At 43.2% G+C, this 27,078-nt stretch overlaps 2 protein-coding genes across 4 annotated transcripts in view; one reads left to right on the top strand and one right to left on the bottom strand.

The window, feature by feature from the left end:
• Positions 1–9,739, top strand: part of LOC115155780 (adrenodoxin) — a 29,187-nt gene extending 19,448 nt beyond the window's left edge. Inside the window, exons 2-5 of one of the 3 annotated variants that reach the window (XM_029702725.1) lie at positions 838–962; positions 7,901–8,030; positions 8,242–8,279; positions 9,059–9,146. In XM_029702725.1, the coding sequence (XP_029558585.1) occupies positions 838–962; positions 7,901–8,030; positions 8,242–8,279; positions 9,059–9,108 (343 nt within the window). In that variant the 3' untranslated portion in view covers positions 9,109–9,146. Of the gene's footprint in view, positions 1–837; positions 963–7,900; positions 8,031–8,237; positions 8,280–9,058 lie in introns of all 3 variants that reach the window. The other 2 variants (XM_029702726.1, XM_029702724.1) reach the window with 2 other exon arrangements.
• Positions 9,740–20,451: 10,712 nt separating this feature from the next.
• Positions 20,452–27,078, bottom strand: part of LOC115155779 (rho GTPase-activating protein 20) — a 52,955-nt gene continuing 46,328 nt past the window's right edge. The window contains exons 12-13 of the mRNA XM_029702723.1: positions 23,650–23,764; positions 20,452–22,466 (exon numbers count right to left, since the gene is read on the bottom strand). Coding sequence (XP_029558583.1) covers positions 20,806–22,466; positions 23,650–23,764 — 1,776 coding nt within the window. The 3' untranslated portion in view covers positions 20,452–20,805. The remainder of the gene's footprint in view (positions 22,467–23,649; positions 23,765–27,078) is intronic.

Genomic DNA, 27,078 nt, shown 5'->3' with positions numbered 1-27,078 from the left:
GCCGACTACACTTTTTGTCATTGTTAGGCTATTTGATGTGTAATTTTTATAAACAGTTTATAAATAGCAGCTAAATACAGTAAGCTAGTGTTTTGAGGGTGGACTGACTGTATTATTTGGCATTAATAGACTGGTTTTACGCACAACAACTTTCTATCCAAACTGGGAGAGAGTGAGAGGACGGCTCATGTCATGCAGGTTCAGGTAGCCTATAAAGGACAGTTGTATATTCCAAAAAATCTATTGGTAGCTGATTAGTATGCTGTTGCATCGAACATTTTATTTTTACAATCTGAAATGTTTGAATTTCCAACTCGATTTACTGAAAAAGTAATTACATTATTGCCGCCAGCCAACAGTCTAAAAATGGCAGCATTGCGACACAGTGTATAGCTTTGTGAACTGCTAGGCTTAACATGAGAAAATGACGACCAAATAGGCCTACCAATAAACATTTATCCATTGCCCTGGCACCACAGAAAGCCTATCATCAATTCAATAGGCATGCAGCTGCATAAACGTCAAAATTTCAGGATCTTTGACAGCGATTGGTAGTCTATACTTTGAGTGACTGTCGGGTTCCAGTGAAACTACGTTATGCCAGTGCATTACCTGCATACTTTATTACCTTTTGAGACTTCAAAGGTAACAAAATATCCTGGCAATGCTAACATACGTCATGCAAACTCATTTTTAGTTGGGTTCAAAGGCAATCCAAAATGTTTTTATCCTGTGATGGTTTTGTATTATGTTATTCTTGGCTCACCTGAAAAGAACCCTGGTTCTCTCTCTCTCTCTCTCATTCTGTCTCCATTCACTTTCTCTATCCTACTCTAGGTCAGAGGAGAAGGTGACAGTCTATTTCATCAACCGCGATGGGCGGAAGAGCACCACTTCGAGTGCCAAGGGCAACAGTCTTCTAGACCTGGTGGTTGAACAAAACCTAGATATTGAAGGTTTTGGTAAGTGTGGTGTACCTAGGGCTGTGATGGTCAGGGAATTTTGGATGACATAATTGGCCCGCCAAATGACAGTGTAATTATAATTTTTTTACGCACATTATGCTGTCATAGAAATAGAATGAAGAGAACTGGCGTCCCAATTCAAGTCAGTGATAGCATAATGGGTGGACTGGCGGCCATTGCGAGGAGCAAAGCAGGAAGTGTACCCATTAATATGTGCTGTTATTTATTGATTCAACTCAACTGACATTACCAAATATTCCATTGCATGAGCCAAATCTGCATAATTTGAATGAACATTCTACACTGAACAACAATATAAATGCAAAATGTAAAGTTTTGGTCCCATGTTTCATGAGCTGACATAAAAGATCCCCGAAATGTTCCATACGCACAAAATGCTTATTTCTCTCAAATTTTGTGCACAAATTTGTTTATCCCTATTAGTATTTCTCCTTTGCCAAGATAATCCATCCACCTGAAAGGTGTGGCATATTAAAAAGCTGATTAAACAGAATTATCATTACACAGGTGCACCTTGTGCTGGGGACAATAAAAGGCCACAGTTTTGTCACACAACACAATGACACAGATGTCTTAAGTTTTGAGGGAGTGTGCAATTGGCATGCTTACTGCAGAAATGTCCACCAGAGCTGTTGCCAGAGAATTAATGTTCATTTCTCTACCATAAGCCGCCTCCAACATTGTTTTAGAGAATTTGGCAGTACTTCCAACTGGCCTCTCAACCGCAGACCACGTGTATGGCGTCATGTGGGTGAGCGGTTTGCTGATGTCAACGTTGTGAACAGAGTGCCTCGTGGTGGCGGTGGAGATATGGTATGGGCAGGCATAAGATACGGAGAACAAACACAATTGCATTTTATCGATGGCAGTTTGAATGCACAGAGAGAGACGTGATGAGATCCTGTGGCCCATTGTCTTGCCATTCATCACCTCATGTTCCAGCATGATAATGCATGGTCCCATGTCGCAAGGATCTGTACACAGTTCCTGGAAGCTGAAAATGTCCCAGTTCTTCCATGGCCTGCATACTCACCAGACATGTCACCCGCTGAGCACATTTGGGATGCTCTGGATCAACATGTAAGACAGCGTGTTCCAGTTCCCGCCAATATCCAGAAACTTCACACAGCCATTGAAGAGGAGGCCACAATCAACAGCCTGATCAACTCTATGCGAAAGAGATGTGTCGCACTGCATGAGGCAAAACGCCTACCTTTTTTTTAAGGTATCTGTGACCAACAGATGCATATCTATATTCCCAGTCATGTGAAATCCATAGATTAGGGCCTATTGAATTTATTTAAATTGACTGATTTTCTTATATAAACTGTAACTCAGTAAAATCGTTGAAATTGTTACATGTTACGTATTTATATTTTTGTTCAGTACACATTACCATGGAAATTATTGCATCACAATACCAGGCAGCCATTGCGAGTGTACTCATGAGTTTACCAGTCAAATTGCCAGGGTTAGAGGTTCCAAGCCTGTTCTATTCATTCTATTTCTATGTGGTGCTGCTGTTGCATAGGCAACTGAAGACTTGTTTGCTACAACACCTTCCTTGTTTCCACAAGGAGCAACAAAGTTTCATCACGTTGTTAAGAGTCCATGTTACCGCAGAAACAGACTCAACCACACGAATGCCCGGCCATTACATCTTCAGTCAGTTTGTTGAACAAAAAATAAATTGTTATGACGGTCTTCATCCATACACTGTTATCCTGTCTGGGCTAGGGGGCAGTATTGAGAATTTTGGAAAAAATATGTTCCCATTTTTAACTGCCTCCTACACCAACTCAGAAGCTAGAATATGCATATTATTGTTCAGGTTTGGATAGAAAACACTCTGAATTTTCTAAAACTGTTTGAATGGTGTCTGTGAGTATAACAGAACTCCTATGGCAGGCAAAAACCTGACAAGGTTTCAAGCAGGAAGTACCCTGTCTGACAAGGAGTCGTGCGTCTTACATCTTTTTATTGAAAAGTAAGGATCTTAGCTGTAACGTGACAATTCCCAGGGCTCCGATAGGCTCTCAGAGCCCGGGAAATAACTGAAGGTTTACGAGGGAGTCTCAGGCTGAAACACATTATCACCTTTTGTAAGTGGCTGCTCCGAGGACCTTTGAATGAGGCGCGTGCATGAGTCGCTCCTGAGGAGAAATTTTATTCGGCTGTTTAGGCTCAATGCATACTCCCGGTCGGAATATTATCACTAATCTACGAGTTAAATGGCATGAAAATTGGTTTTAAACAGCGGTTGACATGCTTCGAAGTACGGTAATGGAATATTTAGACATTTTTGACACGCCAATGCGCCATGCGCGGGACCGTGAAGAAGCATTCTAGAACTCACGAACAAAACGTCGCTGTTTGGATATAACGATGGATTATTTGGGACCAAACCAACATTTGTTATTGAAGTAGAAGTCCTGGCAGTGTATTCTGATGAAGAACAAGCAAGGTAAGAACATTTTTCTTATAGGAAATGTGATTTTGGTGGAGGCTGACCTGGGTGGGTATCTAAATAGCTAGCCCTGTAATGCCGGGCTATGTACTTAGATTATTGCAAAATGTGCTTCATCCGAAAAGCTATTTTAAAATCGGACATATCGAGTGCATAGAGGAGTAATGTATCTATAATTCTTAAAATAATTGTTATGCTTTTTGTGAACGTTTATCGTGAGTAATTTAGCAAACTGTTAGTAAATTCAACGGAAGTTTGCGGGGGTTATGCTTTTTCTGAACGTCACATGCTAATGCAAAAAGCTGTTTTTTGATATAAATATGAACTTGATTGAACAGACATGCATGTATTGTATAACACAATGTCCTAGGTGTGTCATCTGATGAAGATCATCAAAGGTTAGTGCTGCATTTAGCTGTGGTTTGGGTTTATGTGACATGATATGCTAGCTTGAAAAATGGCTGTCTGATTTTTTCTGGCTGGGCACTCTGCTGACATAATCTAATGTTCTGCTTTCGTTGTAAAACCTTTTTGAAATCGGACAGTGGGGTTAGATTAACGAGATTCTTGTCTTTAAATAGCTGTAAAATAGTCATATGTTTGAGAAATTGAAGTAATAGTATTTCTAACGATTCAAAAATCGCGCCACTGGAATTTCAGTAGCTGTTACGTAGGTGGGACGAAATCGTCCCACATACCCCAGAGAGGTTAAACGGTAATTGTGCCAGTCCTAGGTGTGCCATGGTGAAGTAGTCTGCAGGCTTATGGATACTGTTCGCATCCTGGCAATTGTCAATGTGGGTCCATATTTCTGATGCTGTGTTTATTTGATAAGATCCAATATACATTTCCTACAAGAAGCTGATGAAGAAGCCAGAGGATGACATGGCATTATTTCCATATTAGGGCGTGTAGTTAGACTGTCACTCTCTCACCAAGAGTGGCACTTTAACATGCTGCCCAGTTACCTCTGGCACTTCTACTAAATGTTTCCATGGCTTTATATGGATGATCCCCAGCATCAAGAATTCTATCCAGACAGAGTGAGAGAACCGAGGGAGGGAGGGAAAGAGAGGGGGTGAATACAATATGCGTCAGCAACATCACCTTTGATGTTTGCAAGGCTTTCTATCTTTCCCTATGTCTCTGTGTCCAGCTCATTTCTCCTGCACATCTGTCCTATTTAGGCATTGACATGATACAATCTGGATCCCTGAAAGAGCGCCATGGTAGAAAGAGAAAGAGGGGGAAAACCTGTCTGGGGTTCTGTCCTCCCCTGCAGATGTCAGGACTCCTCATCCCCCTGTCTAGAGAGAGGGGGAGAGAGCAGTAAACGAAGGCCACTGGAGGTGGCTCGTCTATTTCTAGTCTCTAGTCTTGGGCGTTATACCGTATACCCGGGGTATTGGGGAAAAAGCCATGGGATGGTTTTTCAATACCGTCAAAACTATTTATTTGAATTTTTTCAAGTAATGTTCAGATTTGTAGCTACATTTTAAGTAAATACCAGCAGTCAACTTGTGCAATACGTTAGGAGATGAAGCAGATTGCGTTCTTCATTTCACCTTACCGTATTTCCCAGTTGAGCCAGTCACGTGTTTGTTTGTAAATAGCATAACGGGAGAAAGCAGGAGCTGGTGAGTCCATAGCGTTCTATATCTATCTATTGGTGAGTCTTTATTGTGCAAAGCACATGAGGTGATGAAGTTACTGAGTGGCGCAGTGGTCTAAGGTGTCACTACAACCCCTGGTTTGATCCCGGGCTGTATCACAACCGGTCGTGATCGGAAGTCCCAAAGGGTGGCACACAATTGGCCCAACGTCGTCCGGGTTAGGGGAGGGTTTGGCCGTGGTAGGCCGTCATTGTAAATAAGAATTTGTTATTAACTGACTTGCCTAGTTAAATAAAGGTTAAATAAATATATACTGCTCAAAAAAATTAAGGGAACACTTAAACAACACAATGTAACTACAAGTCAATCACACTTCTGTGAAATCAAACTGTCCACTTAGGAAGCAACACTGATTGACAATAAATTTCACATGCTGTTGTGCAAATGGAATAGACAGCAGGTGGAAATTATAGTCAATAAGCAAGACACCCCCAATAAAGGAGTGGTTCTGCAGGTGGAGACCACAGACCACTTCTCAGTTCCTATGCTTCCTGGCTGATGTTTTGGTCACTTTTGAATGCTGGCGGTGCTTTCACTCTAGTGGTAGCATGAGACGGAGTCTACAACCCACACAAGTGGCTCAGGTAGTGCAGCTCATCCAGGATGGCACATCAATGCGAGCTGTGGCAAGGTTTGCTGTGTCTGTCAGCGTAGTGTCCAGAGCATGGAGGCGCTACCAGGAGACAGGCCAGTACATCAGGAGACGTGGAGGAGGCCGTAGGAGGGCAACAACCCAGCAGCAGGACCGCTACCCCCGCCTTTGTGCAAGGAGGAGCAGGAGAAGCATTGCCAGAGCCCTGCAAAATGACCTCCAGCAGGCCACAAATGTGCATGTGTCTGCTCAAACGGTCAGAAACAGACTCCATGAGGGTGGTAAGGGCCCGACGTCCACAGGTGGGGGTTGTGCTTACAGCCCAACACCGTGCAGGACGTTTGGCATTTGCCAGAGAACACCAAGATTGGCAAATTCGCCACTGGCACCCTGTGCTCTTCACAGATGAAAGCAGGTTCACACTGAGCACGTGACAGATGTGACAGAGTCGGGAGACGCCGTGGAGAACGTTCTGCTGCCTGCAACATCCTCCAGCATGACCGGTTTGGCGGTGGGTCAGTCATGGTGTGGGGTGGCATTTCTTTGGGGGGCCGCACAGCCCTCCATGTGCTCGCCAGAGGTAGCCTGACTGCCATTAGGTACCGAGATGAGATCCTCAGACCCCTTGTGAGACCATATGCTGGTGCGGTTGGCCCTGGGTTCCTCCTAATGCAAGACAATGCTAGACCTCATGTGGCTGGAGTGTGTCAGCAGTTCCTGCAAGAGGAAGGCATTGATGCTATGGACTGGCCCGCCCGTTCCCCAGACCTGAATCCAATTGAGCACATCTGGGACATCATGTCTCGCTCCATCCACCAACGCCACATTGCACCACAGACTGTCCAGGAGTTGGTGGATGCTTTAGTCCAGGTCTGGGAGGAGATCCCTCAGGAGACCATCCACCACCTCATCAGGAGCATGCCCAGGCGTTGTAGGGAGGTCATACAGGCACGTGGAGGCCACACACACTACTGAGCCTCATTTTGACTTGTTTTAAGGACATTACATTGAAGTTGGATCAGCCTGTAGTGTGGTTTTCCACTTTAATTTTGAGTGTGACTCCAAATCCAGACCTCCATGGGTTGAGAAATTGGATTTCCATTGATTATTTTTGTGTGATTTTGTTGTCAGCACATTCAACTATGTAAAGAAAAAAGTATTTAATAAGATTATTTCTTTCATTCAGATCTAGGATGTGTTGTTTAAGTGTTCCCTTTATTTTTTGAGCAGTGTATATATATTCCTGCCAGATGTCAGAGTTCTGGATGAGTTCTGTACAGCTGACATTTTTTCCCTGTGCTTTCTACTACTGTTTTTTTCCCTCCTCCGTTCTTCTCCCATCTGCTCTGTGTACACATGCCGCTCTTCCTTCAGAAAACCATGAATCGCAACTTTGTTCATTTGCACAATTTCTCTCGTTCACTTTCGCTTGTAAGTATCCACACTCACCGAAAATTACATTGGGTAGCTACTAGCTATGCTTGTATAACTTGAGCTGGATTTGCCCGTCTTTGCAATTAGTTGGTTAGTTTTCGCTCGTTAGCATTTAGCTAACAGCATCTATGTGATTTGGCTATTACCTGTGCAAATTGTGTTAGCGTTCTGGTAAAAGCCAATGGGCTTTTTTTCCGTTGTTAGCGCCCCCTCATTTTATGTATGGGTTGCCCCAGGACTCGAACCCACTACCCTCGCGTTACAAGCGCTCTACCAACTGAGCTACAAACACGTGAACCCGCCTCTCGCAGAAGGAAGTCAGTCCTGAATGGAATGTGCTTTTGATAGGCTGAACTGATTTTTGTAGTGTTTCTGGGCAGGTCCGTGGGTTGGGCTGGTGTAAAGCTTTCTCACAACCTCTCACCTCTTCCTCTCTCCTCGCATTAGAGTACACATTAATCCAGTTCCTTCAGAACATCATCCTTACATATCCCATCATTTATTTATTTTTTATCTCCAACCACACCCCCTGACATCCTCAGCTGGAATGGTCCCCCTTTATGTGTTAGGCCTTACATATCTCTCTCTCTGCAGGTTAAAGGTAATGCGATGTATACATCCTGTGGTTTCAATCAAATGAACGGAAAGTCAGTGAAGTCATTCCCCACTAGGACTGGGCTGTTCTCTACTGATAGATCTTGATATACATCATCCCTTAACAGTTTGATTTTAAATGTGTGTTCCCCAGGTGCGTGTGAGGGGACCCTGGCCTGTTCCACCTGTCATGTGATCCTGGATCAGAAGGTGTACAACCAGCTGGGGCCCATCACTGATGAGGAGAATGACATGCTGGACCTGGCCTTTGGCCTCACTGATACGTGAGTCATACACATTCCAAAACACACATTGGCGGGAAGATGATTCTGGCCTATTAAAGGCCTCACAGACAAATGAGTGACACGCTTGCTGATGCATACACATAATATAGTATGTACTCTCTCCTACACACACTCACACATAGAACACCTATGAACATGTTGAGCCTGGCCCACGGCTTAACCTGCTGATAAATCATATTCTTTCAGGTAGGCTTCCAGCCAATAGAGATCAAGAGGTTCAGTTGCCGGGTGAGATGAGCAGATTAAAGATAACCACAGTTTGATTAATTTAAGAGAATTGTTTCTTTCCAATTCACTTCACATTAGAATATAATTAGTTAGGTATGAAAAGGGTACTAATTCCTCTCAGGTGACAAATCAAATCAGTACGATTATAATGCATATCAAATGTGTGTTTTCTCCCTCACATGTGCTCTGTCTCAGCAACGTGATGCTCTCAGCCACCTTGTAGTTGAGACTCTTGTTTGTCTATAACATTTTAACCTGGTCAAGACCAGAGTTTTCCCCTGGCTGACCTTTCACATATCTAACATGATTCTCTGGAACACATCAATACCAGATACTGACTGTGGGTTTCTCTACTAATGAGGATGTGCTTCTCCCACATGGCTCCCATCCCAGTTTAAGACAAACAGTTTACACAGTAACTCACACATTTGGAATGATAACATAACATGTTACGTAAGTTCTATTCACATGTGAATGTGAACATAGTGTATGTGCGCTTCTATGCTAGTGTGATATTTTTTTAATTATTAACCCCTCCACCACAGACTTTTAAGACTTGGTGTTTGATTTAACTGTCTGTAGCATCAAATTAGATTTTTGTAGATTTTTATTTTATAAATGATTTTGTCACAAAGTGCATGAGACCAGCCTGGGCCTTAACCACAAAAGAGCCAAACCAAGGTGCTAGTGGGAAGGGAATATATTTGACAACATGGTTCCCTGTTAATAAAGTGTGTGTAATGGCCTTGTCCCTGTACCTGCTGTCTGCGGTCCTGCAGGTCTCGTCTGGGTTGTCAGGTCTGCCTATCCAGAGATCTGGAGGGCATAACGGTCCGTGTGCCAGACAGGGTGAACGACATGCGGCGGTCTGATGATGCTGGACCTACACTGTAAAGCATCTTGTTGTTTTTACAGTATTATACAAAACTAACAGTAAAGTACTATATTAATGATTAATTGCCCTAAATCGAAATGCAATCTTGGTGGTTTTAGGCGTAACTGATTAATTGATACTATACAATTCCTAAGAAACTTGGTTTAAAAGTACATTCCTGTTAAAAAGTGCTATATTTCCAATGGTACTGTAATTCCACCACACAGAATACTGTACCCTTCCCTGTAGTGGGTTCATGGTATTGTTGTTTTCATTAACATATTATGAGGTGTGCCTTGTAAGAGGCTGCATTTGTTCCACCGGTTAGTGAGAGTGAGGTACCAATTTAACTGATACAGTATGTGGTAGTAGTGCCTCAACAATTGAATGTGCATACAGTAGGGGACAGATTGGAGTGGCAGCAAATCTTAAACCTTTAATGGTTTAGTATTTGCCATGTTCTTTGGTCTGTTTTGCCCTGTAGTCACTGCAAGTTTAGAAGCCTTTAGGGCCTCTAGAAGTGCAAGTGATATACAGTACCAGTCAAAAGTTTGGACACACCTACTCATTCAAAGGTGTTTTTTAATTTTTTAGTATTTTCTACATTGTAGAATAATAGACAAGACATCAAAACTATGGAATCATGTAGTAACCAAAAAAGTGTTAAATATATCAAAATGTATTTTATATTTCACATTCTTCAAAGTAGCCACCCTTTCCTTGATGACAGATTTGCACACTCTTGGCATTCTCTCAACCAGCTTCATGAGGTAGTCACCTGGAATGCATTTCAATTAACAGGTGTGCCTTGTTAAAAGTTCATTTCTTTCCTTCTTAATGCATTTGAGCCAATCAGTTGTGTTGTGACAAGGTAGGGGTGGGTATACAGAATATACCCCTATTTGGTTAATAACATATATATATATATTCATACGGTATATTCAATATTATATATATATACATATATACACACTACCGTTCAAAAGTTTGGGGTCACTTAGAAATGTCCTTGTTTAAAATAAAATAAATTATAATAAATGATCCATTAAAATAACATCAAATTGATCAGAAATACAGTGTAGACATTGTTAATGTTGTAAATGACTATTGTAGCTGGAAACGGCAGATGATTATTTTTTTTTTTTATGGAATATCTACATAGGCATACAGAGGTCCATTATCAGCAACCACCACTCCTGTGTTCCGCTAGTAACCTACAGTAAATAGCTAGTAACCCACAGTAAATAGCCAGTAAGCGAATGTCAAGTTTTGTTTATAGATAAAATATTTTGTATTGTTGAAATGCTGAAATAAAATTGTTTCCTAATTATTAAGATCAATGCATCCACTCTGTATATTATTCCTTACCGTCATTTTACCTTGTCATTCCACCTTGTCACCCACGTTCAGGTAGGTCTAAGCTATAATACTAATACAAAACATTTCACATTTATAATCTCTAACATTCTGAGCGTTCTTCCTCTGTGTTCAGCATCTCTACACTGTTGCACTCTTCTCATTTTGACAGACTCCTCCTTTCCCCCCTGAGAAATGTGTGTTATGTTGCCTCCGCTTTCCCCTTGTTCTAATTGAGACATAACTCAATGATGGATCGTGTGGAATGTGTTGTCAGACTCAGAAGGGTTATTAGTGGGAGCAGTGGAAAAGAAGTGGCTTCGACACACTCAGTCATTCATCTAAAGTGTCTCTCAGTGATGACATTGTCTTTGTTCTGAGAGAGATGCTGACAAACACATCAATCAACCGTCACTCAGAGAGAGGGAGGGAGGGAGGGGAGAGACCGGAGTAAAGGGGTGAGAAAGGGGAAGACGGGCAAAGGTATGGAAAAAGGGGTTAGGTGACAAGGGTAGAAGGAGATGTGTGAGGACAGGGTTGACGAAAATAGAAACGTGGAGAGAGGTTAGTAGAGGTAGTAACGGCAGGGGAGTGGTGAGATGAGGGCTCATGGGTAGGTACAAGTGGAAGGAAATATAGGTTAAACATATTCATACATGAGAATCAGAATGGAATAGGGAAGATTGATTTACAGTTGAAGTCGGAAGTTTACATACACCTCAGCCAAATACATTTAAAGTTTTTCACAATTCCTGACATTTAATCCTAGTAAAAATTCCCTGTTTTTGGTCAGTTAGGATCACCACTTTATTTTAAGAATGTGAAATGTCAGAATAATAGTAGAGTGAATGATTGATTTATTTCAGCTTTTATTTCTTTCATCAAATTCCCAGTGGGTCAGAAGTTTACATTCAATTCAAAGTTTGTCACGTGCGCCGAATACAACAGGTGTAGACCTTACAGTGAAATGCTTACTTACAGGCTCTAACCAATAGTGCAAAAAGGTATTAGGTGAACAATAGATAAGTAAAGAAATAAAACAACAGTAAAAATACAGGCTATATACAGTAGCGAGGCTATAAAAGTGGCGAGGCTACATACAGACACCGGTTAGTCAGGCTGATTGAGGTAGTATGTACATGTAGCCTTCCCTGTAGCTCAGTTGGTAGAGCATGGTGTTTGCAACGCCAGGGTTGTGGGTTCGATTCCCACGGGGGGCCAGCACAGGAAAAAAAAATGTATGAAATGTATGCATTCACTACTGTAAGTTGCTCTGGAAAAGAGCATCTGCTAAATGACTAAAATGTAAATGTAAAAATGTTAAAGTGACTGCATATATGATGAACAGAGAGTAGCAGTAGCGTGAAAGAGGGGTTGGTGGGTGGCGGGACACAATGCAGATAGCCCGGTTAGCCGATGTGCAGGAGCACTGGTTAGTATTTGGTAGCATTGCCTTTAAATTGTTTAACTTGGGTTAAATGTTTCAGGTAGCCTTCCACAAGCTTCCCACAATAAGTTGGGTGAATTTTGGCCCATTCCTCCTGACAGAGCTGGTGTAATTGAGTCAGGTTTGTAGGCCTCCTTGATCGCACACGCTTTTTCAGTTCTGCCCACACATTTTCTATAGGATTGAGGTCAGGGCTTTGTGATGGCCACTCCAATACCTTGACTTTGTTGTCCTTAAGCCATTTTGCCACAACTTTGGAAGTATGCTTGGGGTCATTGTCCATTTGGAAGACCCATTTGCGACCAAGCTTTAACTTCCTGACTGATGTCTTGAGATGTTGCTTCAATATATCCACATCATTTTCCTCCCTCATGATGCCATCTATTTTGTGAAGTTCCTCCAAACAGAACGATGGTCATTATGGCCAAATAATTATATTTTTGTTTCATCAGACCAGAGGACATTTCTCCAAAAAGTACAATCGTTGTCCCCATGTGCAGTTGCAAACCGTAGTCTGGCTTTTTTATGACGGTTTTGGAGCAATGGCTTCTTCCTTGCTGAGCGGTCTTTCAGGTTATGTCGATATCGGACTCGTTTTACTGTGGATATAGATACTTTTGTATCCGTTTCCTCCAGCATCTTCGAGGTCCTTTTGCTGTTGTTCTGGGATTGATTTGCACTTTTCGCACCAATGTATGTATGTTCATCTCTAAGAGACAGAACGCGTCTCCTTCCTGAGCGGTATGATGGCTGCGTGGTCCCATGGTGTTAATACTTGCGTACTATTGTTTGTACAGATGAACGTGGTACCTTCAGGTGTTTGGAAATTGCTCCCAAAAATGAACCAGACTTGTGGAGGTCTACAATATTTTTTCAGAGGTTTTGGCTGATTTCTTTTAATTTTCTCATGATGTCAAGCGAAGAGGCACTGAGTTTGAAGATAGGCCTTGAAATATATCCACAGGTACACCTCCAATTGACTCAAATTATGTCAATTAGCCTATCAGAAGCTTCTAAAGCCATGACATAATTTTCTGGAATTTTCCAAGCTGTTTAAAGGCACAGTCAACTTAGTGTATGTAAACTTCTGACCTACTGGAATTGTGATACAGTGAATTATAAGTGAAATATTCTGTCTGTAAACAATTGTTGGAAAAATTAATTGTGTCATGCACAAAGTAGATGTCCAAACCGACTTGCCAAAACTATAGTTTGTTAACAAGAAATTTGTGGCGTGGTTGAAAACGAGTTTTAATGACTCCAACCTAAGTGTATGTAAACTTCAGACTGTGTGTGTGTGTGTGTGTGTGTGTGTGTGTGTGTGTGTGTGTGTGTGTGTGTGTGTGTGTGTGTGTGTGTGTGTGTGTATGTGTGTGTATATATATATATATATATATATATATATATATATATATATATATTAGAAAATGTATTTGGTACTGTCACGTGTGCTCCCTCTTCAGCCTCTAGGTCACCATGTCACCATCGTTACGCGTACCTGCGCATCGTCAGACTCACCTGGACTCCATCACTTCCTTGATTACCTGCCCTATATATGTCACTCCCTTTGGTTCCTTCCCCAGGCGTTATTGTTTCTGTTTCATGTCTGTGCGTTGTTCGAGGTTCTTCTTTTATATTGTGTTCCTTTTTATTTTATTACAACATTCACTCCCTGAACTTGCTTCTCGACTCTCAGCGCACATCGTTACAGGTGCTAAGGAGGGAAGGACATGAGTCATAGAGTCTTTGAGGTACTTTAATAAAGACATCTCGTTGCCATTCCTAGAACAGAATAATCCTTTACAATATGGACTGGTCTGTACATTGTAACAAATGACTCTGTTTAGTAACAAATGACTGTTTAGTCACAACAACACTGTTCTTCTGTAGATCCCTTTCCATCCTGAACTGTACGAAAGGTTGGAGTGCAGATTCCTCTCTGTCAGAAGTAAAGGATTATTGGAGGCTGTGCAGCACTGTTATCATTATATTGTACTGTAGCTACAGATTTAGGATCTTAATTTGACCAGTTTCTCCCTGCAGGAAAATAATCATGCAGCAACAGGAAATGTTCATTCTTGTGTGGATTATAATTCATTTACATTTTTGTATAGGTTGGTAAATTTTTTTGTTGGGGCAAATCAAGTCTAAAATTGTAAAGTGGAAATTACAAACTTTAGAAGCTTTTTAAACCTTGAATACACTAAAAGTGATCAAATGAAGATCCTACACCTGTAAGTGGATGCCTTGACACAAATGTACAGTAAACACAGAACCTTGTGTAACTCAAGAGTTCCCCCTGAGTTAGGGTTCAAAGGTCAGCATAATAATAGCCACCCACTCCTGTGGAGTCTGGACACACTCACCTCCATCACATATCTGACACACACACACACACCCCTCCGTTCCATCTCTCCCTCGCAAGACCCATTGTCTGCATCTAGTGGTCACAGGGTTCCCTGGAAACTGGTTAGGTCTTTGTTATGGTCTTGAAGTTACATAAGTGTGTGCACAGTGCAGGTCATAAAGGTGCAGGTCATAAAAGGTTTAGTAGGTAATTGGAAGAACCGTCCATTCTGAGTTATAAATCACACACACAGGTGAACACAGGAAGAGGAAGGAGGCGGTGTCAAAAGTTAGGGTTGTCTTGTGCTCTTGGAACGACTAACCATGAATAGTGTTATAAAGATTTGTGTGTGTGTGTGTGTGTGCGCGCAGACGGACAGGGTCCAGGGGTATGTGAGCACACAAGTCTTTGAAGTTTCCAGGACATGTTCAGAACACAGCAAGATCAGATGGGTTTCCGGGGACCTGTTCAGAACACAGCAAGATCAGATGGGTTTCCGGGGACCTGTTCAGAACACAGCAAGATCAGACAGGGTTTCCGGAGACCTGTTCAGAACACAGCAAGATCAGACAGGGTTTCCGGGGACCTGTTCAGAACACAGCAAGATCAGACAGGGTTTCCGGAGATCTGTTCAGAACACAGCAAGATCAGACAGGGTTTCCGGGGACCTGTTCAGAACACAGCAAGATCAGATGGGTTTCCGGGGACCTGTTCAGAACGCAGCAAGATCAGACAGGGTTTCCGGAGACCTGTTCAGAACACAGCAAGATCAGACAGGGTTTCCGGGGACCTGTTCAGAACACAGCAAGATCAGACAGGGTTTCCGGGGACCTGTTCAGAACACAGCAAGATCAGACAGGGTTTCCGGAGATCTGTTCAGAACACAGCAAGATCAGACAGGGTTTCCGGGGACCTGTTCAGAACACAGCAAGATCAGATGGGTTTCCGGGGACCTGTTCAGAACACAGCAAGATCAGACAGGGTTTCCGGAGACCTGTTCAGAACACAGCAAGATCAGACAGGGTTTCCGGGGACCTGTTCAGAACACAGCAAGATCAGACAGGGTTTCCGGGGACCTGTTCAGAACACAGCAAGATCAGACAGGGTTTCCGGGGACCTGTTCAGAACACAGCAGAGGCCAGGTGCCAAGAATGTACCCCACTGAGTACAGAGACATCACTGTCACTGAGCGTTCCAGAAACGTTGGATCAACTCAGATTTCCATCACTGCTTGGCTGCTCTTCTGAGACTATGTGGCTAGTCCTGTCTTCCCCTCCCTCTCTTCTTCTCTCTTTCTGACAGGTGTCTACCGCTCTCATCTGCCCATAACCATCTCTGCCTCGCGAAGCCTTGTGTCCACCTCAGATTCAACTCCTGGGGATTTGGTGTCCCGACACATTTTTCCAAGGCCTGTAATTTTGTGGTATTTGGACACAAAGATCTCAAAACCCCTTCAGAAAATGACAAGTTTATCTATTAATAATATGGTATTGCCCTACATTTTTGTTTTAAGACCTAAATTGACCAGCCTGTAAGAATCGCCTCTATGGCATTTAACTTGGTCTCCTTTTTTGACAACAGTATGATTGTAAAAGCCTTTCCTGTGGCTCAGTTGGTAGAGCATGGTGTGTGTAATGCCAGGGTTGTGGGTTTGATTCCCACGGGGGCCAGTACAAAAAAAAAAAATGCATGAAATGAAAATGAAATGTATGATATGTATTTATTCACTACTGTAAGTCGCTCTGGATAAGATCGTCTGCTAAATGACTAAAATGTAAATGTAAAAGTGATAACTAGTCCAGTTTATACTCAATGACTGCAATAATAAATATCATTAGTCTTAACATATTTAGAATGATATAATATGACACATATTGTCATATTATCTCTCCCCTAAATTAACATCATATGCTGGGTCCCACAGCACATTAAGTAGTGGGTGACTCATGCCTGCTTCTCATTGTAACAGTGTAACAACACCAGTATGTGTGTCAGACAAACAATAGCTGGGAGATTTATCCGGATTTCTGTGCAGGGAGGTAACATGTTATTCCGCGTGGGTGAAGAGTGCAAAACGAGGGAAAAAACTGTTAATGGCTGTTTTGACTGGGATTTGTAAGAGAGCCAGATAGTATCAACTGTGACTTCATCAGAGAGGGCCGTGAGCCAGCCAAGACACCTCACTGAGCAGCTCCCCACCCCGAAGCCCCACCACCATCCTCTTAACTGGACCCAATCAAAACAAAAAGCAAATTCACTCTCTCCAAGGAAAACAGAGAGGAACCGGGCGTGTTGGCTGCACCTGCACTACGAGCAACGTCCCCCATAAGAATCCACAAACCCACAGTGGAAAGAGTGTAGACAGGCGAGAGTTGCTGTCAAAATACAACCGCACAGATGCTCAGTGCCTCAGTGTATCGTTACAGGGTGGAGAGTTCAACAGCTCATTATATTGCCTTGGAATTCAACAATGGTGCCAATCAGAGGATGTTGTTAATAAGTGTGTCTGTATGGGTGGGGTAGCCACTCTTGCATGATGAGAAACATTGCCAGAGACCTGACAACTTCCGTTAGCTCTCCAGTCCCCAAGCTAATGTAGGCTTTAGCCCAGCTGGCCAACACAGTCTTATGACGTGCAAGAGACCGGGGTTTAGGCCCAGGTGGTAACATAAAGCTGCACAGGGACCTTGTCAGAAGCCCTGCAATGACTCTGGCACATTCTGTCCTCTCCAAGGGCTCACAGTGTCAGGGACAGTAGATCACTCACATTTATTGCAGATTGTTAGAGCCTCTCCTCTCCAAAATGTGACTTCTGAGGCCGGTTTAACTTAACAGACTCCAACGCATCAACAACATAGCTTCAAGGGTCGAACTTTAGAGTTTGCGTTTCCAAAGAACATGCTCTTATACTAGCAGTGAATTCTAATGCGGTATGTTCTAGATAACGAGGGCCATGAGTTTTTCTTAACCCCTCTAGTTATAACTACTAATAACTCCATCAAGCTCCCTCACAAAAAAATCGGATTACTAAACCAACCATTCCTGCTTGTACTACTTCCCCACCTAGTTTAGCACCTCTGCAGAGGTGCTAGAAACAGACAAGCAGGCAGAATCAGTTGACTTCAAAATCCATCTAGTAGGCTGTACCTGACTCCTGACCTGAGAACTACACAGAGGTTGTGTCAAAGATCATCTATTATATTGACAAGATGGTTTCGCAATCAGGTGGGAGCATTCTAGCCAATGAGTGGGCAGATACGCGTGTGAACAACAGGCACAACTCCGATATGAAGTCGTTTTTTTTCAAAGTTGCCAAATACCACGTGCATCCACTTATATCAGTGCATTCGTAACAACCTAAACATTACGAAACTTCTATTCGATCAAATAAGCATCAAATTAGCAATTACATTTTTTTGCTGACCAAATTGGACACTCACTGACCTCCATACAAATATTCCTCACTTTATGGTCTTATTTTCGTGGACCCCTCTCGCTTCGCCTCTTCCTCTCTGGTGTTAACTTGGGTCAACCTGGGTCATGTGGGCCAACATATAGTACCTTTTAGATTAGAGACTTAACACTTAATACTGGTGGAGTCATGCTAAAGTAGGGTCATCAAATAGGGGACACCACTGGTGATAAATAAAGTGTGTGAGTGTGAGAGAGCAGGACCTGCAAATACAGAAATTGGTATAATCCTGAGAGTCAAAGTAGCTGTTAGATTTGACATATTTCCTATTCACAGCAACTGCTGATCATGTTACAAAAGCCTTTTTATTTTGTCCTTCTATAATTGGAGAGAAAAACCTTTACCAAAATTCTACCACAGACTAGTGAAGATGGGTGGCACGTTTTATGATATCACAGCTTGTAGTGTTTATAAGTCTCTCAATCACCATAACAATAATATAGAAAATCGGAATATTTATGTTAACAATCAGTATCCAGCCCTACACAACACGTGCACATGTGCAGTCTCTCTCTCACACACACCTTTTGAGACAGGTCCAGGAAGGTGGGCCAAACCCGTGGCGTTCATGGCTCTGCTTCCATTACATAATTAGCTGTGTTTGGACTCTGTCTCCCTGCCTGGCTGACTAACTCTAACAGACCTGTCTGTCCTCTGAGAAGCAGCACCTCAGTGTGAGTGTGTGCATGTGTGTGTGGACTCTGTCTCTACCAGACCTGTCGGTCTATCCTCTTAGACCCAGACATACATCACTCCGACACCAGAGACCATTACAGATGAGTTATTGATGGGAAATGTGATGTTTACATCACACTGTGAGTTTGATGATTAATGCTAAACAGGTGTAAAGAGCTTACATTTTAACACTAATACAGTACTGTGCTTTTAGTATAATACAGTGTCCAACTTTATCAGTTCTGCAGTGTCGTCTTTCAGAACATCACCAAAGAAGGCACAAAAAAATAGAGAACCAGAAATTCCAAATTTTTGCCTTTTTTTTATTAACAAAAACTCCAGCCACCCAAGGTATAGACTGTTCTCTGTGCTACCGCACGACAAGCGATACCGATGCACCAGGTCTGGAACCAACAGGACCTTGAACAGCTTCTACCCCCAAGCCATAAGACTGCTAAATAGTTAGTTAAATAGTTAAAGCTGCAATATGTAACTTGTCAAGAACTGCAATGCTGCTGGGTTTTTGACACTCAACAGTTTCCCATGCGTACCAAGAATGGTCCACCACCCAAAGGACATCCAACTTGACACAGCTGTGGGAAGCGTTGGAGTCAACATGGGCCAGCATCCCTGTGGAATGCGTTCAGTAGCCTGTAGAGTCCGTCCCCTGACAAATTGAGGCTGTTCTGAGGGAGACGGGGGTGCAGCTCAGTATTAGGAAGGTGTTCCTAATGTTTGGTATACTCAGTGTATGTGAGTAGTGAGACACAGACACAATATGTGTTATGAACAGAATGCAACCTTTAAAGACCAAATTCACATAGACATGTGTGTTATAGATCTGTCATTCTCATTGAAATCAAGTCTAAGAAGCTGTAGATCTGTTCTATGTGTGCTATTTCTATGCTTCCCGTTCTTAAATTTTGTTTTTGCATCTTTTGGTTTTGTACACCTGCTTCAAACAGCTGAAAATACAATATTTTTGGCCATGGAAAATATATTTCACAGTGGTGGTACATTGATTCTCTACGATATACTTGCTTGTTTTGTCACATAAACTGAAATTAGGTGAACTATTAGAACTTCAGCAACCAGGAAATGGCAGAGCGATTTCTGCATATTGCACCTTTAACCTAACAGTTACGTGAACTATCTGCATTGACCCTTTTTGCACTAACTTTTTTGACTCATCACATACGATGCTGCTACTCTTTATTGCTAGTTATATATAAATATCTACCTCAATTATCTAATACTCCAGCACATCGACTTTATTACTTTTATTATTACATGTTTTACTTTTCTATTATTTCAAAAATGTCTTTCTCTCTGCATTGTTGGGAAGGGCCTGTTCCCGTTCTTAAAAGCTCCAGCACAACCAAACAACTAAGCATTTCATTGTTTGTCTACAACTGTTGTTTACGAAGCGTGTGACGAATAAAATTTGATTTTGATTATTTGATATAAAGAAAAATTAAGAATCTTGTTGGTACATAAAGATACTTTCACAAGAGCAATGTTTTATTATAATCCTGATCATTAATTTTCATAAGCATTAGACATCAGATATACCGGTGATTGCCAAAATACCAACATAAAGTGTCTTTATAGGGCGTTGGGGCGCCACAAGCTGCCAGAACACTTTCATTGCACCTTGGCATAGATTCTACAAGTGTCTGGAACTATATTGGAGGGATGTGACACCATTTTTCCATGAGATATTCCATCATTTGGTGTTTTGTTGATGGCCACCGCTCCAAAATCTCCCATAAGTGTTCAACTGGGTTGAGATCTGGTGACTGAGACACACACTCTAAGCTCCTTTGAGACCCCTATTTCAAAGTCACTGAGATCTCTTCTTCTAGCCATGGTAGCCAAAATAATGGGCAACTGGGCATTTTTATACATCACCCTAAGCATGATGGGATGTTAATTGCTTAATTAACCCAGGAACCACACCTGTGTGAAAGCACCTGCTTTCAATATACTTTGCATCTCTCATTTCATCAAGTGTTTCCTTTATTTGGCAGTTACATGTACGTACATAATATACAAATGGTGCATTCTGTAGCAAATATACTCTATAGGACAGCAGCAGTATTGGCATCATGTACAAAAATACACATTTGATTTCTTACAGCTCGCACAACACTATATCAAAGCATATGAACATAAATATAGACTATACCTGTCGTTGATTCCCAGAGATATGGAAGAAAAGCTCCAGCACAACCAAACAACTGCATCTACCATGGCAAAGGGAAAATAACTGTACATATATGACAACATAAAAACGATATGCTACAAACATTGACCAGCCATATAAAACAAGCCCAGAGTCTCTTAAAAGTCCTTTTAAACGTAAGACTCCTCTGCAAAGAACATTTGGTCAAAGTCGTCCACGCAAGGGTCGCTACACTTCCTGCTTTGCCACTCCCTCTTCCCCTGGACAAGGGCCAGAGCGACCTCCTGACTCCTCTGCAGGCACGCGCCTGAATCCGCCCGCCCCTGTGAGGAAAAGTAGTCCCTCACTGCCCGCGTGGCGGAGGGAGAGAGGCAGAAGCGTGGCTCTGAGTTTGGGCCTGCTCCGTTGCGCTGCGGCTCAATGTCAGACACTCTAAGTCCGCTCTCAGGGAGCTGCTGACCTTTGACCCCGTGAGTCTGTGACTTGACCCAGGGCCTTTCCAGGGTGAGGCTGGAGGCTGTGTCTGTCACCATGGAGGGCTCAGAGGCTCTGCGAGGCAGGGTGAGGACTTTGCGGCCAGCCTCCATGGCCAGGGTGAGGGAGTGAGACTTCTGCCTCTGGAGGGTTAGTGTTGAGCCACTCTGTCCATAGAACACATCCTGAGGAGGCTGGATGACCTCACTTCCTGTTCCAGTGGGCCGCTGGGTGACGTCACGTCCTGTGGGGGGTCTGTGGGTGGCATTGCAGGCCTGGTCATGCAGCAGCTGTAGCTCTCTGACAGTAAGGGGTTTCTCTGTGCCTCTGTAGAAGGGAGACCTACTCTTCTGCAGCTGCAGGATAGCATGCTGGTAGGATGGAGGGCTGCTGGACCTCCTCTTGGTGGTCACCTCTACACCTTTACCCTCGGAGGCTTTTGGGAGGCTAACCCCTTTCCCCTTCCCCACTTCCTCCTCCAGGTGTCCATTGTCGGGTTGCCGTAGTGACAGTCGGAGGTTCCTCTTGAGCCAGGTGTTGGGGTGCAGTCCGTGGTGGGTAGAGGGTGTCCGGGAGGAATGAGGGGGCTGGCTTTCACTCCAGTCCACTGTGTCTCTCTTTGGGGGTGAGCACTGGGGGGAGCGGGGTGAATGGGGGGAGCGGGGGGAAGACTCAGCCAACAGGAAGCCGGCGCTGGTGACATAGTCTGTGGAATACTGGGAGAAGGCAGAGTCTAAGGAGCTGAGGGAGGAGCCTGTGGGGGAGGTTGCTGGGGAGGACAGGCTAGAGCAGCTGGCGTCCAATCGTAAAGGAGAGGGTGGGGTGTGTTTCAGCTTCCTCTGCCCGAGAGTTCCAACCCCTCCTCTTTCTCCACCTGCGATCACTTTGTCTTTCAGCTGCAGAGCCCTGAGCCCCTGAAACACTTCATCCTCCTCCTCCTCCTCTTCCTCTCCCTCCATCGCCGCGTCATAGCTCGCTTTACGAGACGCCAAATGGTGCTTATCCGATTGGATGATCAGTGCTCCGGGGGTGTGTCCGATGGCAGGCTCTGAGCTGCGTCGTAACCTCCGAGGGCCCTGTGATTGGACATAGCACTGGCGTGGGCGTGGTTGCCGTAGGGCGGGGGTGAACTTTCTGGGTCTGGCAAGTGGGGGAATATGTAGGAGGTCAGCCTCAGCCTCAGGGTCAGGGTCGGGGTCACAGTCACTCAGGGTGATGACAGAGTCTCTGCTGCAGCTGTCAGGCTTGGCCTTGTCTCTCAGAGGGTGGGACTCCTGGAAGGGCGACTCTGGGTCCTCGTTTAACTCGTTCTCCAGACTGTCATAGGACGAGTCATTCATCTGGAAAGAGGACACGTCTACGGAGGAAAGGAGAGAGGAAAAGAGAGAAGCGGGGAGAGAGAGTTAATATGCTAAAATTATTGTTTTGACATGCAGTCCATTTTGATTATATTATTCCTTCCCTGTTATGGATTTCATATGTTCCTATGTCCTTGCTTTGGAAATGTTGCACTGACTGACTATCATGCCAATAAAGCTGGGGTGGAGGGAAATGGAGCAAAAGAGAGAGTTTGAACAAACCTCCATTTCATTAGATAGACACAGGGTTTGAAAACAAGCGCAAAGTGCTGTCGTAGTCCCTAGCATACAGCTGCCATTCATTGAGGTTGGTTTAGGTCATAAAGAATGATAGAGTCCTCTAGTGGCCAAAAGGCTGTTATAGCATGGGTGCCATTGAGGGCTTTCACCATTTTCAACCTGGGGTGAGTTTTTGGTAATAAAAATACTTTAAAATCACCAGGAATTTTGCAAAAAATGGGTTTAATTTAGGAAACATGTTTCCAAGTATTCTCACAAATAGAAAAAAATACATTATCGTGTGATCTCTTTTTGGGGTTAGTTGTGGTCAATTTAGATAAATGATCATGTGATCTCTTTTTGTGCTTAGTTGTGGTCAATTTGCAGTGTACAAATTATTATAATTATGCTCCGCCACCGACCAGCCGCTCCAACAAAAATTGGCCCGCGGCTGAATCTAGTTGCCTACCCCTGGTTTAGGGGAGAAGAGGAAATTGACTGGTGTGTTAATGAGTGTCTGAGAGTGTACTAATCACTTTAATGAATGAGGTCAACATAGTGACCCCAATCAGCAGACCTCACAGAGACAATGACTTATAGAGAGGTCTGAGAGAACACTGCACGCACGCGCGCACACACACACACAAGCTAGTCAGGGTTAATCTACTCTATAATGATGATAATATCTACAATACACAGAACCACTGTCTTGCCATAAACACACACACTCATGAACTTTCTAAACCCTTGTGAAGTCCCGTGGCAAATGAAACCACCTCTGTGTCATTTCAGTTCTGCTTGGTTTGGGACCTCTCTTCCTCCCTCTCCCTCTGTCCCTATCCAACTTTATCTTATGACGTTTTCTCCAACCAAAACTAACAGCATTTATTTAGAGCACTGTACAATATAATTTGCAATTAGATGTTGTTATTTCTTCAGTGAATACATTAAGACTTTGTTTACCTGATCCATGGTCGCTGCTATTGCTCTTCTGAGGGAATCCACTAAACAGAGAGGGGACGTCATCTCCCAGGACCTTCCTGCAGTTCTCAATCAGGAACCGGACAAGCTCACAGACCTAGGAACAGATCATAGACCTGGTTACACCCCAGTCACACAAGTCAATGACTGGTCCTAGATTAAGACTGCAAGTTAAAGGTTATTTCACAGGTAGTTTCCCTGGTATAAGAGATGTAAAGTCTTGCCAACTTTCTTACTGGCCACATATAGCTGATCAAAATTGACATAATGTAAATCGTCTGAACTCCTTTTTCTAAGATGAGAATCACAATTTAAGTAGACTTCAGAAAAAAAAATCTGAGAAAGAATCTTGTATGTTCCCAGATGTTTACAAACATATCAAACATGAATTAAACCCAAGTTACACAGTATAAACCTCCAAATCTGAAACACAAAATGTCAGCCGTACTCCCAAACAGTCAGTTCCAGTCTGGGATTTGAACGTTTCCCTAGGGCAAAGCTGACTGTTTAAAAAAACAGTGTTTATAAATGTGTTGTTTTTGTTAGCTTCCCTTATGGAGAGTCTACAGGCAGAATGAGGTTATGGAAATATGAAGGAGACAAACATGGGGCCTATCTGTGTGTTGTTGGGCCAGATGTGTGTGTCATGGTTTTCACCATATGTCTGTCAGCCTGTGTTACACGCCTGTGTTCAGAGGGCTATGGGAGTGAATGGACTGCTAGAGCTTGGCTAAGAATTTCACAAGCTAGTCCAACACAACAGAACTCCAGCTAGGGAAAAAGGCTTCTCTCGCTCCCTCCTTCCTTCCTTGCGTCTCTCCCTGTATTTAGCCTGGATCTGTCCATCAGAGGGGCTGCCTATTCAACCCACTGAGGAAACATCTAGAAACTCACTCATTCATCCGGAACCTATCAACATCTGTGAAGGTGTAGGGGGACTTTTTCTGGGGTAAGCTTTTCTCAATCGTTCAAAAGCTAAATTAGTATGTGTATCTCCGCCACCTTTTCTGACAAACACAGCACACAATATTTATTCAGGCCACTCAGAGACTAACATGTCTGTAGGAGCCACAAACATCTAAATTAGAACTGTGGTGGAAAAGGGAGCGGAAGTGGAGGAAAATAAGGGTTTGCGTGTCAAGTGGAAGGAGAGCAGTGTTCCAGACCGCCCAGTGCCGTTAGAGACCAGACCCACGCCAGCCCAGTTTGACTTGGCTCCTTGTGAGACCGCGACCAACCAGGGGAATGTCGAAATATCACATTTTTCCCCTTCAGAGGCGCTGGGGCCACACATACAAACAAACAGAAATAAAGTGTGTGTGTGTGTGTGTGTGTGTGTGTGTGTGTGTGTGTGTGTGTGTGTGTGTGTGTGTGAAGACAGAAAGGAGTGTTTTAGTGTGGAGGGTTTGTGAAAACACTCTCGCCCTCAGGAATCTGTAGGAAATGCTTTGGATTTTTTCCCAGTGAACCTCAACAGGCCCTAGCCTCACCAGAAACAAACACACATTTGACAAGGAGAGAGAAAGATCTGGAAACACCCAGATTGATTGTGTTTCAACAACAATGTGTCCAAATCGACCATAAAATTAGAGACTATTAAAGACATTATGACTTATTCTTGCTTATTATTAACTTACAATACATCTGGGGCCACTGGTGGTGAACTCAATCATTTCAGGGCTAGCATGGTTGGCTACAGTCTTGTAGTCTTGTGGTAGGGTTAGGACTGTGAACTGCTGTGTCAATTCAGATATTTACCTCCTTGTGAGTAAGTTATCATAAAATGTCAAGCTTTTCTGTCAGGGTACGAATTTCACATTTGTTATGTGTCACCGTGATCTCAAGTGTGTGTGTGTCAGTACAGAGATTGAAAACCTGTGACAAGAGAAATGTAAAAGGAGTAGGTCAGTCCAGGTTTAAAGAGGAAACGTATATAGTATAGCTCAGCATGCGGCTCCTACTGAAGCAGGAGATTGAAACACTCTCTACTCTCTAACTCCTCACTGCTGTTTGTTCTTCCATTGGACATCTTGCTTCGTCAGACAGCTAGGTGGCAACAGTATATCTTTCCTTTACACCCTGTCCTGGTCCCTAGCCTCAGCCCGCCAGACCCTTAGGTGTACAGTATGTATGTATGTATGTATGTATGTATGTGTGTGTGTGTGTGTGTGTGTGTGTGTGTGTGTGTGTGTGTGTGTGTGTGTGTGTGTGTGTGTGTGTGTGTGTGTGTGTGTGTGTGTGTATGTGTATGCAACATTCCCTCTAAACTGCACGCTTGCGCGGCCGCGCAGTAGCCCTGGGACTGCCAAGCAGAAATATCAGCCCATAGAGAGGAGAACGAGATTGAATTTCACTAAACTTTCTAGACCAGTGGTCACATGTTCCTATTATTTTTTTATTAGTCTCGGGCTGTTGTGGGTAGGTGCATCAAATTCAGCTGCCCTGCGCGGCGGGTAGGTGAACTGTTGCCATTTTGAACCATTTCATGTGTTTGAAGGTACAAACTCTGCCTTCCTGGCAGGCCCAGAGAGCAAATCAAGTGCACTATAGGCCTACCGCTGGCCAATCAGATGGCTCAAATGACCGTGTCTTCTGTAACATAGCGGCATGAAAGAAAGCTACAGCAAAGTTGATACTGTGAGATTTCAAAACGTTTAAAACCATGACTAGAGAGAGACTGTCAACGAATACAGCAGATGCTGTTTTTATGAGTGAATTCATGTTTAAGTCCTTACTCAGCACTGTCAACACTGTATTCAACACTTTTATGAGCCATAAAATTTGCGTTCTTCCTATTTCCACTACAACAAGCACTACAACAGTAATGAATGAGTAGGAAAGTGTACCTGTAGGCTTGCATTATTAGCGGCTTGGGTCTTTTTAATATCAAGGAATATTTCACTTTTCTCATAGGAGTAACAACATGAATTTGTGCATGAGGCAGAAATAATGTTGTGAGACTCGAGTTTTTCCATCAGCTGGAAGATGGTGTCCCTTTTTGGTCATTGTCAGCGGCGGAAAGGGCGAGTGGAGGGACATTGAGAGGCGGACCCTCAGTCTGCTGCTCTCTCCCTCCACTGAGACTAACCATCAGATGCAGGCACCATCAGCCCAGTAAAATAAAAATCAAATTATTTAGATGTATGCTGAATTCAAGCAAAGCTAATATGCGGTGATAAGGTATTAGGCCTATAGCTTACTGCACAAACCTCATTGCTACAGTACTGTTTTTAATTGGTTAATGTTGCATAGACCTACGTTTTTTAAGTCATGTAATAGAAAAAATCTCGGCTTGCCTTTTGACTCAGAAAGTGATCTTGACTCCGAAAAGGTTGCTAAGCACTGCTCTAGAGTTTTCCCTGTTAACACTATCAACATTTCCCTTTACTGTGGCAATTGTGATCGAATCAA

This window comes from Salmo trutta, chromosome 20 (genome assembly GCF_901001165.1).
Source record: "Salmo trutta chromosome 20, fSalTru1.1, whole genome shotgun sequence".
Classification (NCBI taxonomy): domain Eukaryota; kingdom Metazoa; phylum Chordata; class Actinopteri; order Salmoniformes; family Salmonidae; genus Salmo; species Salmo trutta.
Note: the sequence above shows the minus strand (reverse complement) of the source record. Positions and strands in the feature narration are given on the sequence as shown.